Below are 17,934 nucleotides of genomic sequence, written 5' to 3' on the forward strand. Positions count from 1 at the left end.
ATAGTCACATGAGAATGGCCACTTGTTTAATAAATTAGAATAGAATCATTGCTCTGGACTAAAGTATTTCATTATCCTTCAACTATGTAATTAGTGTGGAAGGCAGAGGTTATGGAGTGAATTTATGGAGAAGACTGAAAACAAGATGAATGGATAGGGTGAAGGGGGCCTTGGGTAAAAAGGGAATGCCTGTTGAGCAGGGAAAGGAGAGGGCAAAAGATAGGTGTTAGTGCTGACTGGTTGTGAATAGATGATAAATTGATTATGGTTGGAGGGATTTCGGCCTGGTCTTCTCAAATTACTTGTGTTGCATGTAAATGAAACTGTAGAGTAAACCCACTTTGAATGTTAGGACTCACTGTGGAGGTGCTGTGTTTTGCTGCATTACTTCTGACCCAGGCAGTGGGTAAGGGTCAGGGATGACCCTTCATCAACATCAGGCTAAGATAAAAGGGATAACATATGGATGTTAGATGAATGGGGAGGAGGGGGTAGGATGGTGTCTTGGCAGGTTACCTCACTTGTAATGGGTAAGGAGGCTTTTGGAATAAGGATAAATATAATTGAAGATATACTTTTTGTTTACATTGATTACATTATTTGTGCCTTTACTTTTTTTTAGGAATGTCCCCTGTGGGGCTACAGGGAGAAGGATGCCTGGTCCCAATCCCTGTCCCTTTTTTCTTGCCTCTTACGATTCAAGTGCAAATACTTGGTGGCAGTATTCTTTTGCCCCCGCCATAGGGTAGGTAGGCAAAAAAGGAAATGAATATTCAGAGAAATCGTACAGGACAGTAACAAGGGGTTGGGGGACAGCATAACGGAGGGACAGTCGTAGTATAAAAGGAGGAGGTGCCAAGATAGGGAGGGTGGAGTGGAGTGTATTTAGGGATGGTATGGGTGGGAATGATTTTTTGCCTTTTTCTTTTTGCCTGCCTCCCTTGTAAGGGGGAAAAAGCCTTGGTATATGTATGTATGTACATTATTTGTTGTTGTCGTTCCCTTGACTGTCTGGCCGATCAGTCCCGTCTCCCTGAGGAATGCCACAACTGGAACGGGGTTTTCCCACAAATCCTTCATAGAATGTATATTGTGTTGTTGGCATGCATGATGGTGTACAGTGTAGTATTCCATAATATGTTGTATAGTATGGGGTGAAGTATTAAGACCTGGGCAGTTGTCTGCAAAGCTGTCATCCAGCCTCTTCTGTTAGCTTCGAGGGGCTTGATGGTGGCTGCCTCACAGTCTGGCCAAGTGGATTCTGTCCTTTTGGGGGAGAGAGGATTCAGAGGGATGAATATCAGGGGGTCTGGCATGCAGCAATGTATTGTCTTTCAAAATGTTGATGGAGCAGTAAGTGACATGATTATGGATATGCTTCTAGAGGCTGGTGACTGGAGGAAGAGAAGAGAGTATTTGTGTGTGATATAGATATTTGGGGGTTGTTTTGATGTTTCTTGGCATGTTCTGCTATGTAGTGTAGTGGGTGTGCTATGTCTGAAGGATGCAGCAAAAGTTTGTGTGCCTCTCATGTCAAGGTGATCCTTGACTTTGAGGAGTTTCATTTTATGGTGTAAAAGGTCAGTAAGTGTTGTGTTTTTGCAGCCTGTAATTGTCTTTAGGGCTTTCAGTGAGATTAGGGGCCTATGCGGGACTCACATAATTCATCACTGAGCATACGCATTGTATACTGTAGTATTAGTTTCTTTGTTTTGTCCAAATGTTCCTGCAATTGATTTAAGCATGTTAACCTCTTCAGTATGAGTCAAATTCTTGTGTGCAGCCAGATGCCTAATGTGCAACACTACTTGTGTTATAAAATATAAAGTCACTGCTGTATCACTTGTTCTCTTTCACTCTGAGTAATAATAAACACAGAAAATGTGATCAAACCAGTTCACAGAATTTGGGGGTCACTCAGCTACAACTACAAAATAAAGATAATTAAGATGCCAATGCCGGCATCTTTGTATTTCTGAGTTTGGATGTACTTATATTGTGCATGTATAGATTAAAGAGTGTAGGGGTTAGAACTGAGCCCTGTGGTACTCTATTCCTAAAATTTCTGGAGTTTGATGATTGGTCATCAAATGACACATAGGCATTTCTACCTGCAAGATAATTGGCCAGCCATCTATCAGTATTATTGTGCATGTCTGTATTATTTATTTTGTTTATGAGATTGAGATGGGGGATGGCATCAAAAGCCTTACTGATGTCTAGTGTTATGAGAAGTGTTCTGTGTTGGGGCTTATTTGAATTGATGCCATCAAAAACTCTTTTTGAGAGGTTTATCAGAAGAGTGTTTGTGGAGTGTGATGGTCTAAAACCATGTTGTGATTCAGCAAGGGGGACATGTGGTGTGACGAGTTGTAGTATGAGATGTTCTATGACTTTGGAGGGTGTCCAAAGAAGTGTGATGCTGGAACTGTTGGGTCTTTGTAGGGTTTGAGGATGGTGATGGTTTTCCCATGCTTCCAGATGTTGGGTATAGTGTCATGTGAATAGCTGTAGTTTACGATGTTGGTGAGTGTATATATGCCATGTGGCCCAATATGTTTAGGTGGATGTTACTTATATTGTCAGGTCCTCAAGTGAGTGCTTGAGATTATGGATTATATGTTTTGTCTGGCTGTCTTTGAAGGGTGTGTAGCCTGGGTCTGTGGGGGAAGTCTTTCTTAAGTTGAATGATGTGTCGGTCATCTGGGTGAGGGGTGAGATGGCTTGTCTGTACAAAATGATTTAAGAGTGTGTTTGTTTGTTGTCTTTCTGAGGGTAAGTTGACTGTTGTTGTGGTTATTGCTTTGTGAGAGCATGCTTTGTTACTGTTGGATAGTGTAATGATGTTGAGTGTCTTGTACAGCTATTTTGGTGTTTGTTTTGTGATTGTGTTGACAAATGTTTGCCAATTTTGTGTTTTTTTATAATTTATTTTTTTGTTACTCTCATTGTTTAGTTTTTGTTTTGGTCTGCTATAATCCATGGGATAGGTGTGGGGGCATTCTGTTTAAGTGTGTCATGTTGTCTGATGAGGCCTTGGATTTCTGGTGTGAAGTTGGGGTTGTGATTTTCTGTTGCCTCTGGCGATGTATTTTTCTGTGTTTTGTATGATTGTATTGAAAGTGCGTACAGCAGGATCTATGCCTGTGATTGATCTACTGCTTTGTCTCAAATTGTTGTTCTGTCTCTTCAGTGAAAGCTTCCCAGTTAGCTCTCATGTAATTGGTGTATATGTGTCTGTGGCCAACTGAGGTGCATCATGTTTTGGTGGTGATCATGATTTGAAGGTAACTGCAGTTGGATCTGAGGTCTCCGACCACTTTCCATAAAGTTGTTGGGGTTAGGCAGGGGGAACAGAAGGTGATGTCAGGAGAGGAGGTGTAGAGGGTTAGATGGGTGATATGTACATGATTATGGATGTTGTTTATGATGGTCAGTGAGTCAAGTTGTGTTTGTAGTCCTGTATGGACAGATTCATGAAGGACACTGAAGACCTGGTGGCCCCAAGAGAAGATATAAAGATCAAGCAAAGACATCTCTTAAGAAATGCAACATCCCTCCAGCGAACCTGGAAACTAGTGATTGGCTGTGCAATCTGGAGGTCTAAAATCAAGAATGCACTGCTCAACTTAACCAAAAATGACAGCAGCAGTATGCTCAAAGAGAAGTTCCAGCAGACCCCATTCTTCAAATGAATTGTCCAACTTGCAATGAAGTCTGCAGGTCAAGAACAAGGCTTGTGAGTCACATTAATGCTCACAGGCAGAGAGGAGATATACCCTAAAGACAACCTTTTAATCATCCATCAGTCATCACCTGGGGAGATTGAATATTGTCATTGGCTACAATGGACTGCAATAAGCAAGTAAGTTTGTAGATTAAATCCTCTTTCCGTGTCGGGGTTGTTGACGTATCAAGCTGAAGACTTTGTGTTTAAGTCACCACCCGGGATAAGGTTAGGGATGGTGGTAATTTGGTTAAGGTTAGGCCTAAAGGTGTTTGGAACTGTGGGTGGTTATTTGGGGGGGATGTACAGGTTTACTATTGTCATTGTGGATTTGTTACCTGTTTGGATTTGGACTGATTGGGTCTCAGTGGTGTTGTCTGTAGTAGGGAGGAGGGTTTTGATGGTGGCACTTATGTCCACAAAGCAGATGGACTGGTGGAACAGGGTGATGAGTCCACCACTATTGCCATTGGTCTGGTCATGACTGATGGTAGTGAAATTATGAAATGTGGGTGTTTTTTGGGAGTGTTGTAGTTTTGTTTCTTGTATGATGGCAATGTGTATGTTGTGTTGTTTGAGGAAGTGTTTGAGTTCATGTATTTTTGTGTTGATGCCATCAACATAATGTTGTAAGATGTTGATGTTGTGTGTTCTGTATGTGTTGTAGGTTGCTGTACAGGTTTGGGGAAGGATTAGGATCTGGATCAGAATGAAGAGGAGTGTTTGGGGAGGAGGGTGGGGGGAAAGGGGATGGCAAAGTTAGGGGTGTGGGTAGAAGTACAGGCTGGGGGTGGGATGGTGGGAGTGAAGTTATGGGTGGGCAAATAGAACAGGTCAAGGTGTTTGTGTATTGTTTTATGTCAGCAAGTGAGGTGGGCCCAGTTTTTGTATGAGTTACATTGAACTGAAACCTTTGTTGTCTTGAGGTGATGGATTTGGAGCATGTTGGACATGTGTATTTTGTGGTGAGCTCATGATTGCTCTTTATATATCTGGCTAATAGTAGGAGAAGAGGGATGGTCACTGGAGAATCATCCCTTAATGCAGAAAAAATGAGAAGGTGAATTGTCGTAAAAAGGGTTGTGGGACTTGCCTGAGTTGTTGTTGTTGTTGTTGTCGTTCCCTAGACTGTCTGTCCGAGCAGTCCCGTCTCCCCAAGGAAGGCCACAGCCGAAACTGGGTTTTCCCACAAATCCTTTATAGAGTGTATGTTGTGTTGTTTGCATGCATGATTGTGTATAATGCAGTCTTCCATTATGTGTTGTATGGTATGGGGTGAAGTGTTACATCCTGGGCAGCTGTTCACAACACGGTTGTCCAGCCTCTTCTGGTAGCTTAGAAGTGCTGGGTGGTGACCGCATCGCAGTCTGGCCAAGTGGACTCTGTCCTTACGTGGGAGAGAGGATTCAGAAGGGTGGATATCAGGGGGTCTGGCATGCAGCAGTGTGTTGTCTTTCAGTGTGTTAATGGAGCGGTGAGTGATATGATTATGAATATGTTTCCGGAGGCTGGTATTTGGTGGTTGTGGAGGAAGAGAAGAGAGTATCTGTGTGTAATAAAGGTCTATGGGTGTAGTTTTAATGTTTCTTGGTGTGTGTGGGTGTTCTGCTATGTAGTGTAGCGGGTGTGATGTGTTTGTGGTGGCTGCAGCAAGTGTTTGTGTGCCTCTCATGTCGAGGTGGTCCTTGACTTTGAGGACTTTTGTTTCATGGTGTAAATGGTCTGTAGGTGATGTATTTGTGCAGCCTGTAATTGTTTTTAGGGCTTTGTTTTGTATGATTTGAAGGGTGTTGTGGTGTGTCTCACTGAGATTAGGAGCCCATGCAGGACTCGCATAATTCATCACTGAGCGTATGCATTGTTTGTATATTGTTATATTAGTTTCTTTGTTTTGTCCAAATGTTGTTCCAGTAATTGACTTAAGTGCGTTAAGTCTAGGTGTGCATTTGTTTTTTTATGTTTGTGAGGTGTTGTTTGAAAGACATGGATGTATCGTATGTTACACCAAGAATTTTCGGTGTGTTTGTGTGTGGTATTAGAGTGTTGTTGATGTAGAGATGAGGTATGTATTTGTGTTCTTTTGTCCAGTTGGTGAGAAGTGTTGCTGTAGATTTGGTTGGAGCTATTTTGAGTCTGTTTGTGATGAACCATGTGTTGAGTGTGTCAAGGTAAGGCTGGATTATTTCTGCAGCTTTGTCTATGTTACGATGTGTGCATGTGATTGTTATGTCGTCTGCGTAGGAAGAGATTTGTATTTCTGAGGTGTCTGGCGTGGGTAAGTCATGCATGTATAGATTAAATAATGTGGGGGATAGAACTGAGCCCTGTGGTACTCCGTTCTTAATGTTTCTGATGTGCGATGATTGGCCATTATATGAAACATGAGCATTCCTGCCTGCCAGATAATTGGCCCGAGTAACTGAAGCTGCTCCCAGGGATAGATGTCACCTGCATGAGAGCTGGTGGCAGGGGTGTGCTGTGGTTGGTTGGCCCCTAACTCTTGTGGTTGGGGGTGGTCCCATGACGAAGTTGCTCCCACACCAGCTCCTGACTACAGTAGTTGGGGCCTTAGCTTGTTGGTCATGATCAGTATTGAGGGATTAATGATAGGTATCTGCAAGTGGCAGTCTTGCTAAGTAGATATCAGAATGATTTCCCTGCTGCTTATCTTCAAAAACCTTTCAACACCATCACCTCTCCATTTGGAGGTGCAGGCCAGAGGGGCTGACACTCAGTTCTCAGATGGTGACCAAGATCTCAAGTTATCAAATTTAACTAGATTTTCCTCACCTTTTTGCAAAATTGTTGTCTCAAGTTTCACAAAATGAAAAACCTGCAGCTTCTCAGTGGCTGGCAATAGTTCTTAGCCCCTTCCACAGATTTCTTTGGAAAGAAACTGGACTTCTGTCTGTGTTGTGTTGTGTGAAACTTACTGCGTCACCAGATGAAAGTGGTAGGAGGGAAGCAGTCACTAGTTGGCAGCTTTTCATGTGTGAAAAGGTGTAGAAATACATATGAAGATGAGATATATATCCTGGGCCCCGTCTGAGGAAAGTGTTTACCCCATGTGGCTGTGCCTCCTGTTGAAGGTGAAGGGGTTCATGAGGTTTAAAAATGGGCAGCTCCACCGTCCATCTTGCAAGACCACCACAAGCTGATACCTGTCATTGTTCCCACCTTTTCACATAAGGAGAGCTAACAAGTGGTAACTGTTAACCTTCTACTAATATAACCCAGTGATGTAGGAATAGTCCCACTAGGATACAACACAGACATTTAATCTTAGAGATCTATGGGAGGGCTTGAGGATAGTTGGCAACTATTGTATGGTTGCAGGTTTCCAATCAGTGATACTCAAGGCAGCAATTATCATTACTATCAGATATGATGATTCATGCATTTCAGTAATCATAGATACCTTGTTATGAATTAGGGATGCACCAATAAGCAAATTGGCCAATTACTAAGTACAGATTGTACTAAGTACACATACAAAGGCCTTGTATGTGGCTTTGGCTTATTGGCCTATATATGAATGAGGGTAGGAGGGGATCACAAAAAGCTTTTCAAGACTAAACTTTGAAATCTCTACTCCATCAAACCACCCACACATCAGCCTCACAGATAAATCACTTCCAAAAGAAGCACAGAGTAGGCCTCAGATGCAACTTTCACACAGAGGACACCAAACGCCCCACCTTACACTGCCCCCACTGTAGCTGTACCCAGAAAACAATGCAATATTACTGCCTTGACTGACTTAGGGACCAATCTGGTGGCTGTTGCTGGTTACTTGATTGAATTTTGTCCTTATGGTACAATTTACTGAGGGTTTACTACTCAGTCATTTGCTAGCATACATTCTATTTTTAAATGAGTACCATGTGAAGATAGCAAATTAACAGTTTGAGAGCAAAAGCTACAGTCATAGGCTCTAAAGCACGCACTCCCTCTGCTCTTCTGAGGTAAGGATTTCTGAAGGATTGTTCCCTAGAATAATGTATTTTGTATTTTTTTTTTTTTGCATGAATGAATTATATATGTGCATATGTAAAAACAAATCCCAAATTCTAACAAAATTTAAGATTGTTAAAGAAAACAAGATATATAGAATTTTGTTTATTAACACTTAAAAAAATACATGTTTTAATCTTTGAAGGTATTTCAACATGAAAATAAAGTGTATGAAAAAGAGCACGTTGATATATACATTTTTGGGAAAGATTATACAATCAATGGTGCAAGTTCTTTGTATTTAATATTATGTAATAATCTAACACAAATTTGTGAATTACACCTATATATTTCATGCCTTATATCACAAACATTTTCCCATTACATTAACAATACATACTTTCATTGTCCTATATCTAATGGAAAAATGATTTCTTAATTGCTCTGGTTGCAATTTATGAAATCTATGAAACCTGACAGGTGCTAGAGGTAAGTGCACACTCTCTGCTCTTCTGAGGTAAGGATTTCTGAAGGATTGTTCCCTAAAATAATGTATTTTGTAGATAGATTTTTCATTTTGCATGAATGAATTATAGAAGTGCATATGCAAAAACAAATCTTAAGTTCTAACAAAAATTAAGATTGTTAAAGAAAACAAGATATATAGAAATTTGTTTATTAACATTTAAAAAATACATGTTTTATTCTTTGAAGGTATTTTAACATGAAAGTATAGGGTGTGAAAAAGAGCACTTTATTGATATTTACATTTTTGGCATAGATTATACAAACTCTGGTGCAAGTTCTTTGTATTTAATATTATATGATTCATAATCTATCACAAATTTGTGAATTACACCTATGTATTTCATACCTCATATCACAAACATTTTCCCATTACATTAACAATACATACTTTCATTGTACTATATCTAATGGAAGAGTAATTTCCCAATTTCAAGTGCTCTGGTTGCAATTTATGAAATCTATGAAACTTGACAAGTAAATGGAAAGGCAATTCAAAACTTGAATAGAACATTCAAATCTGAGTGATGGCAGGAGGTGTAAAATCCACTTCTGCATATGTAAGGAAAGGTAAAGAAATAAAAACTGAGAAATGAATACAAAAATGAAATATTGTTTTAGACATAAGATAATCATCATGATGAATGTTGTACATAATTGTACATTCACGTTATTCCTTTTCACCAGTGGCATAGTGTGGGTTGACAGTACCTGGAGCAAGTCAAGGGCTGTGAATGCTAACCTGTTAGAATTTCCTTCCACCCCATCCTGAAGACATGCATTGAACATAAGAAAATACTGATGAAATATAAGTAAAATACAGTTAGTGCAACTATACTCATATTTATTCAAAATAACCTAGTTTTATTTTTTTGTATTAATTAAATTTTCTTTCTTTTGAAATTTTGCATCTGTAAAAATTTTGTGCCCAAGATGATTACCCTGGTGGCTTAGACCACACTATACCAATGCACTTCACCGTTTCCTTTTATGTAGAATAGTTGATTATTTATTTGGAGTGCCAAGTAAAATATATATAACATTTCTGTCTACTGAAAACTGAAATGGGTAAACAGGTAAATTAATAATGATACAGTTCACCTATTAGAATTTTTTTATCGTTGGTCTAAACTGCTCGATGGTACTAGTAAATGAAATTGATGTAGTGAACTGAAATAGATAAAATAGGTCCTTTGATGTGCTGATTTACAATTATTAATCTATATTTTTATATTACTTTGCCTTGAAAAAAAGGATAAAAAGAAAATTTTCTTCAAGCTCCGAACTTATGATTCTGTATATGGAGTGGTGAAGGTTCTAGAGCTCCAGTTTGCATCTAGTTCAATCTGTTTCTCCCACTTTCCATGATGCTGAATATGTTACCTGTATTACTTATCAAAATGCCCACTCAGTTTATGAGGGGGGGAAAGGCCTTTTGGTATATGTATATACATTACTAATTAAATTACATGTATTCATATAAGTACATAATAACAGTCTTGGTACTTACACCATCCAAAATTGGAAAGGCACAAATTTCAGTGTCTATTTAGCAAGTATGAAAAACAGCAATGAGCAGACTGTCCTTTGAAAAATATAGGATTGGACATGGAACACATGTACTATATATCTGTACAATATTTGGAATGCATAGTATCTTTTGTTCTTGCAAAGGAAGGACATGTAAATTCAGTCCAAGTGATACAATGCAAGAATGACAAGCATGGTTTTCAGTCATCCTTTGTAGAAATCCTTACTTGTGACATTACACAACTGAGTCCTTGGTTATGTTTGACTAAAACACTCTTCAGAAGGCTTTTAGTTCTCATGACACAATGTTTTAGGTGGAACGAGGCATCAACAATTATATTGTAGTTCCCATCTCAAACTGAAGCTACTGAAACAAATGATGGGTATCTGCTTGTGGTGGTCCTGCATGATGAATGATAGAGAGAATCATCTCTGTTGCCAATTTTCAAAACTTGTCAACCCCCTCATTTCATCTCAAGGAAATGACACTTCAGACCGGGCCCATGATTTCTCTGTCTACTTCAACTGCATTTTTTCCACTTTTCACATATGGAGAGTTGGCAGCTGGTGACTGTTCCCCTCCTATTTTCAGTGGGTGACATAGAAACAATTCCAAGTTTCTTTCCAGAGAAGTCCATAAGAGGGCCAAAGAACTGTTGCCAGCATCAGTGGGGCCATGGGTTTCCAGTCAGTGAAACTTAAGGCAACAATTATTATTAATTGAAATTACTTAACTGCACATAGGTGCCTGCTTTACTGATTGCAGTACAAACCGAAGCTACTGCACATGCACATGCACATGCACATGAATTTGAGGCTAGGTATGATAAATTGGAAAATAGGACCCAATGAGTGTTGCTCCTTTTCTGTATACTACAATTAGGTAAATGTATGCACACACATATATACAAAGGAAGTAAATAAAGTTGGTTCTGAAAAGGACCTAGGAGTAATTATCACCAAAGACATGTCCCCAGACAAGCATATAAACAAAATAGTTGGAGAAACCTACATTTTAAGACCAAGATTGGAGTACGCTGTGACACTATGGGCACCCAGTATAAGAAAGAATATAAGGAAGATAGAAAGAGTCCAATGAGCAATGACAAAGATGGCCCCAACACGTTCAAAATTGACATATGAACAAAGATTGTCTAAACTGGAACTACCAACCCTGGAACAAAGAAGAGAAAGAGGAGATCTATTGGCCATTTACTCATACAGAATCATGAAAGGCATGGAAGTCCTTGACAGAGAAGACTTCTTAAAGTGGGATAAAAGAAAAACAAGGTGACATGAAAAGAAACTCAAAAAGGACAGTTATATAAGATAGAAAAAAAAATGGATGACTGGAACAAATTGGACAAAATAGTGTATGCAAACACCATACAAGAATTTAAGAACTAGTGAAAACACCACAAACACAGCTAATTAACATCTGTTAATGAGAGGTCTCACTGTACAGACATACATATACACATTCAAAACCTGATCTGCCCCAAATTGGAGCACACAATGGTCGTATGGTCACCACGTGGAAAAAAGGATGAAAAATAGATAATACAAAGGGCAGAAACTCATTCTGACTGATGAGACATGAGAAGAGATACTGGAAAACCTGGGATTAATCGCACTGGAGGAGTGAAGCAAGGTGATATATTCTTTTTTAGAACAAATAAAGGGGATAGAAAAATATGAAAGAGAGGATCTGTTAATATGTGAAGAAAGAACATCAAGACATAGCATACATAAAAAGAAACATCTAAAAGATGTTAAGAAGCATAGCCTTCCACATAAATATTAAGTTAGTGGAAGAAATAAGAGTACTACTACAGGCGGACAACATAAATGAATTTAAGACAATATTTGATAAATGGAGACAAAGATGGGACTCCATGAACAATGCTCCAACCCTGTACAGTATATTACAATTAATATTGTACACATGCAGGTACAAATGTTGTGTGTGTATTTTCAGAGTTCAAACAAACTTTAACTTGGAGTGTGATGAATTAAGGAAAAAATACATGACGGAATGAGCAGGCAGGAGTTGAAAAGGGGATATGCTGTACACCAGTGGTTCTTACTCTGGGGGGTCATGAGCCCCTGAGGGGTTATTTGGGGTGTCTCTCGGGTGTCATGAAGGGTTCAGGCAAAAATAATTTAATATTTAAAGGCAACTGGGTTGTTTTAGCTTGTCGTTATGTAAAATTGATCATTGCAAAGTTTATCATAGGGGTCACAGGGAGTTTAAGGTGATCATAAGATAATAAAGGTTAAGAACCATTGCTGTCCACCATGAAGGAAGTGTTTGTTTGCTACTTTGGGGATATCAAGGGGAATACATTTGTATATACAATAGGATAGGTTGGAAGGTGAGAAGATTGGTCTCAATCTCAACTTCTTAAGGAGCTGATGAACCTGTCTTTGCACACCCACTTTGGTGAAGAAAGGAGCTCATGGTGGTTGGCCACTCTCTTCCTTCTCCTCCTCCTCCTCCTTTAATCCATAGGAATTATCCCTGTCTGAGGTCTTTGGCAGGCACTAGATCCATCCCTGAGGTGTCCAGACATGATTTATTTATCATAACCATATCTCTTGTGGGAGCTCCTTTGGTCTAAAACACTCAAGATTGTTATCCTTCATTGGTAATCTTGAAAGCAGAAAGCTGAGCCATAAGGTTTATACATCTCAGTGTTTGGTGATGGGGTAGATTACTCGTTTCATTGCAACAGTTAATTTTCCTGTTTTAACATCTTGTGGTTCCAGTGATACCTCATGATCTTCTAAGAAAACCCTTGCCTAAGATATTTCAGCAGCTTTCAAGGTCTTGATGAGAGTCCAACTCTTGTATCCATAAATTCAGATGAGGGTCAAGCAGACTTGAAAGCATGGTCCTAAATCCCACATTCTAAGAACCTGTACCACCAGATAAATCGGACAAGACTATTCATAATATTGAAGGTCATTCTCATTCTTTTAACAATTTGTGAGTCAGACCTTCATGAAATACAGATTTAACTGCCACGAGGGGTAAAATACTGCCTTTATGTGAGGGCATTTACCATCTGTGAATCATGGACAATGAAAAGATACATTGTAACTCCATACATTTTCAAAACTTGAAATGAATGTACTTCAACGTATTTGCATAGGAAAAAAATGAAAACAGAAATTATTACTCATTATAATGCCAATGTTTAATGCAGTGGTCTTCTGGCATTCATAGAAACTAGCAGGGTGTTTATATAATCTTATTTTATATGAAAAATGCAGTATAGGACATAGGAATTTCATGATATGACTAGGGCTTCATCAACATTGATGAAACAAAAAAATAAAATTGTTGTATGAGAGGCACACGAAAGAGCAAGACATGATGTCATAGTAAAGGCATGCTAAGAATGCACCTTACTAAAAACAGGCACTTTAATGAGGAAATATCCATGATAATGATAATAGACTCTTGTGAAGTTGGTTTAATAAATATACAAGATATCACATAATAGTTGGACAATTAGAGGAAAGGAAATCTTACCTGAAACACTCCAAGACTATGTTTTTTATGCGTGTGTATGTGTGTGATTCACCATGGTCTTGGATCACGTGTTGGACTCGTGATCAACAGCTATTACCCTCCCAGAAGAGAGCTTAGAGCTCGTATATAACCCATTTATGGGTAATGCTGTGACCTTATACACACCCAACTCCCCGCCCACGAGAGTTGGAGTAACGACTCGCAGCACAGCGATACTGAAACTATTTAAACCCTGGGTGGGATTCAAGCCCAGACCGCCGTAGTGGCGGCTGTGATCGCTACGACTGCGTCATCAAGTTGTGTGTGTGTGTGTGTGCGTGTCTGTGTATGTGCATATGTATATTATTATTTTTGTTTTTATGAGTGCGAGTTGGTTTAGTTTACCTGTCACTTTCTGTGACAGACAGTGCAATGTAACTGCATGCAATTCACATTCACTCTAATACTGCAACATTTGACAATTATACATGCAAATTTTTTCTAACTTATTTTCACACTAGAATAATGTAACTTATTTTAATATCTACTGAAAACTGAATAGGTGTAGTGAATAACCAAGGATCAGTATCTAAATATACTTTCTTTTTTAATTTTCATATTCAAATAACTTGTTGACAAGTATAGATGAACAACAGTGAGGTACCTTTGGTGTACGCATTAATTGGCAAAAAGTTGTAATTATCTGCTTGAACTTGTTCCACCCTCGCTTTCACCCTCCCTTTAGAATTGTCATAATATTTGTTGCTTCAAGTTTCAGTAACTGGAAATCTGCAGCCATACAGTGGCTGGCAATAGTCATTGGTCCCTTCCAAAGACCTCTCTGGAAAGATACTTTGGCTGTTGTCTGTGGCGTGTTAATGTGGGACTGTGTCTATGTCACCAGCTAAAATTTTCCAGAGAGAAGTTGCCACTTGTGAGCTTTCCACATGTGAAAAGCCTGACAAAATGCATTTGAAGCTGATAGATCTTAGGTTCAGTCTAGAGACTAAATTTTAACTCTTTAGTGCTACACCTAATGACCAAAGTGAGGGAGTTTATGGGTTTGGCAAATGGGTAGCTCTGTTATCTATCTTAAAGGACCACCACCAGCAGGCATCCATTATTGGTTCATATATATGTATGTATGTGTGTGTGCGTGTGTGCACATGTGCTTGTACACTTTTGATAAGTATAATTGATAGTGGGGTACTCTGTTGTTCACCAAAGACCTGAAGGATTAAACAGTTAAGAATTTATGTACACTGATGTTTAATACATGGGTAACTGCACACCCTGTTGTCCAAAGTAGTCTCTCCAGTCTCCAACATCAATTATTGTTTTTTTTTTATATCTTTCTGAATGTTTTTGTGATACACATCATTCTGATGACATTTTTTTCTTTTTATTCTACTTTTACCATACATTTAAAGTTCCACATACCTTATATATCCTTTATAGATTTGAAAGCAACATTTTACAAATAATCTACCATTTATTTTCCACATGTATCCAATGTAATAAAATCATACATGTCTACCCACTGTAACTTTAAAGATAAATTTATCAAAATCTTGATGTCCAGAACGGAGTTGAAGTTTACTGCAAGTTGTGTTTCGGTTCATCACAAGACTGTGAAAAGAAAATATAGATTATTTCAGTTATTAAGGAAATACACTAACAATTACCAAAAATGTGGTAGAAAAGGTAATTCGACTATGAACAAAAATATGATCATTATATCTTGAAATAGTCATTCACAACATTCTGAATATATTATACACAGTAAGAATGCTGTCATATTGTTGATGCTTGTGCAAGGTAAACATTAAACATGTACAAGTGTAACAACATATTGCTGCGAGGCACAGAGGCTTAGGCACCGAGCAACAAGGGAAAGGAATGTAGAGGATAGAGGTGAAAAGCCTGTAGTGTCTCAGAGAGAGTAGAAAAGACATCATGGCCAAGGTAGTTGAAAGGAGGCAAGACCCAAGGAGTATAGCTCCCTTCCTGTATATTACGGTTAGGCGCGCTCGCGCGCACACCCACCCACATACACCCCCCCCCCCCACACACACGACGGCGCAGTGGTAGCATTCGCGGCCGCCACTACGGCGGTCCGGGTTCGAATCCCGCCCAGGGCTGAAATAATTTCAGTACCGCTGCGCTGCGAGTTGTTACTCCAACTCTTGTTGGCGGGGAGTTGGGTGTGTGTGTGTGCGTGTTAAGGTCACTGCATTACCCATAGATCAGTCATATATGAGCTCTGAGCTCTTCCGGGAGATAAATAGCTGTCGATCACGTGAAGCGTTACTTATTGCACCAATAAGCCGGTGTGCGTGTGCGAGATTCACCATGGTCATGGATCACGTGTTGGACTCGTGATCGACAGTTATTTCCCTTCCGGAAGAGAGCTCAGAGCTCATATATGAGGGATCTATGGGTAATGCCGTGACCTTACACGCACACACACACACACCCAACTCCCCTCCCACGAGTTGGAGTAACAACTCGCAGCGCAGCGATACTGAAATTTCAGCCCTGGGCGGGATTCGAACCCGGACCTCCGTAGTGGTAGCCGGGAACTTTACCAACTGCGCCACGAGTCGTGTGTGTGTGTGCGCGCGACCGCGTTTCTCACACGAACACAGAACAACGGAAAAGCAAACCTGCGTGTAGGACATATAAACAAACCGAGACGACATTGGCGCTTGTGTGTTGTTGTGGGTTTATTAAGGTCTAGTATATAACAATGTCCTTTTGTTCTGCAACACAAAGACCTGAGGCAATAAATGTCTAATTTCGTTATTCGCTTCGTAAGTTTCCTCAAATTCCTAGGAACCGGTAATAATAGATCTAGACTATTTTGCACACCACAGGAGTTTGTAAAACAATTTTTTCTTGGCGTTCTTTGTAATGACGATAACGACGCATCTCGTGCAAGGCATTCTGTCACTCGATTATCATTTGTGTATAAAGGAAATATGTCTGACGGCAAGTGCGAAGGAATATTCTGTGGAATGTGCAAGGGGTACCTTGTTTGCTATCTTTGCAGATTTTATGATCGGAGACAGCCAAACGATTCATGCACGCGGTAGGTGACCCCCATCTAGAGGTCACACTTCAACCGTTTCATTAGTTCGTTACGCGTATGCTCTCCCAATACTCATGAAATCCGCCGGTAAAAGGAATCAAACGTCACTATGGATGTCTCCGAAAACATTCCGGGAATTTTTACCTACATCGGCCTTGGTCAAGTAAAACCGGAACTAAAGGACGCCGACCCGACAGCCATGTTTCAGTCTTGGGGAAAATTAAGCCACATTTCATATGAAGCCAATTCATCTATTTCCGGGAAATGCACTTTCGAGTGACAGATCTTTGTTTCTTCTGAGAGTTATTTGCCTTTAGCCATGTGATGGTGACAAGAATACCATCACCGTGTTCTTCACGTCATAAAAGGCGACTCTGTAAGATGGGTCGAGATGATTCGGGAAAACGATTGACAAAAACAAAATTTTAACAAACTGGCATTTACTCGCATGTAAAAGGCTTGTCCTATATATATTCTGAAAGCCTATAACTATATGAAGCTTAGAGAAACCCCTTCAACAGGTAAAAAGTCACCCTTCCAAATGCAAGGAACCTCACACCGCTGGATAGCTTCGCTTTGGCGAAAATATTCTGTTTCAGCGCAAGGGTCGAATCCCTCAAGATTCCCAAACTGTGTGCCGTTATCGCCTCGTTGGTATGCCGCGAAAACGAGGTGGTTTAAGATGCAGTTATTTTGACTCCCTGTGTCAGTCATCAGCAGTGATTGTCTTAGTAGTGGGTTGTAAAATTTTCAAGTGGGCTTAGCTCTACTATCTCAGTTTGCAAGCATGTATGAACATTAGGTACATACATTCCATAAGTTGGGGGAAGTGCGCCTCTGCTGGGGGGGGGGGAGGTAACTGAGCACCCAAGTGATTTATCTTTTTTAATTGTCAAAAACAGGTTTGATATATATTTTTTTCGTTTTCTTTCTTTTCAGTTTGAATATATAGCAGGTGCATCGATGAACACAAACTGGTGTTGATTGACGAATGAATCAAAACTAGTGTGCGAGCACTTAACCCCAGCATCTCTCCTTTACCACCAATGATCACCTAAGGGTAGAGGCGCTTGATATTGGCGACTGAACACAACACAACAAACACACACACACACACGCACGCACGCACGCCTACTTACTAGCGTGGAAAATATAAAATGGGTTGAAAATGGAAGACATCAACATAAATATAAGGAGACAGAGAGAACAGGAAGATAGTTCGAATCCGTCCTTAATTTTCAACTACTGGGGAAAATGGGTTTATCTATTGGAGTAGATGGGTTGATTGACTGGAGAAGGTGGGTTGATTGACTGGAGAAAGAGGGTTGATTGAGAGGAAATGTGTTGATTTATTGTACAAGATGGATTGGTCAGTTGAAGAGGATGGGCTGATTCGTTGGAGACGATGGGTTAATTCATTCAGTGAAGAAGACGAGTTGATTTACCTGCGTTGTCGTCGTCGTCATCGTCGTCGTCGTGGCATCACGCTGCCCTGGCCAGCAAACTCGGCACGTCGACGTCAGCGTAAGAAATCATTCCTGTTGCAGAAGGATGGAGGTGGTTGTGAGTGACTGACTAGGGGAGGGAGGG

The 17,934-nt window shown here is 39.9% G+C and overlaps 1 protein-coding gene across 1 annotated transcript in view; it reads right to left on the reverse strand.

Annotated features, from left to right (window-relative positions):
- Window positions 1-8,116: 8,116 nt before the first annotated feature.
- LOC143038525 (uncharacterized) overlaps window positions 8,117-17,934 on the reverse strand; it is a 92,217-nt gene continuing 82,399 nt past the window's right edge. Inside the window, exons 5-6 of the mRNA XM_076207827.1 lie at window positions 17,790-17,882; window positions 8,117-14,882 (exon numbers count right to left, since the gene is read on the reverse strand). Of these exons, the coding sequence (XP_076063942.1) occupies window positions 17,827-17,882 (56 nt within the window). The 3' untranslated portion in view covers window positions 8,117-14,882; window positions 17,790-17,826. The remainder of the gene's footprint in view (window positions 14,883-17,789; window positions 17,883-17,934) is intronic.

Source organism: Oratosquilla oratoria, chromosome 24 (genome assembly GCF_046742065.1).
Source record: "Oratosquilla oratoria isolate Oo_2021 chromosome 24, ASM4674206v1, whole genome shotgun sequence".
Lineage (NCBI taxonomy): Eukaryota > Metazoa > Arthropoda > Malacostraca > Stomatopoda > Squillidae > Oratosquilla > Oratosquilla oratoria.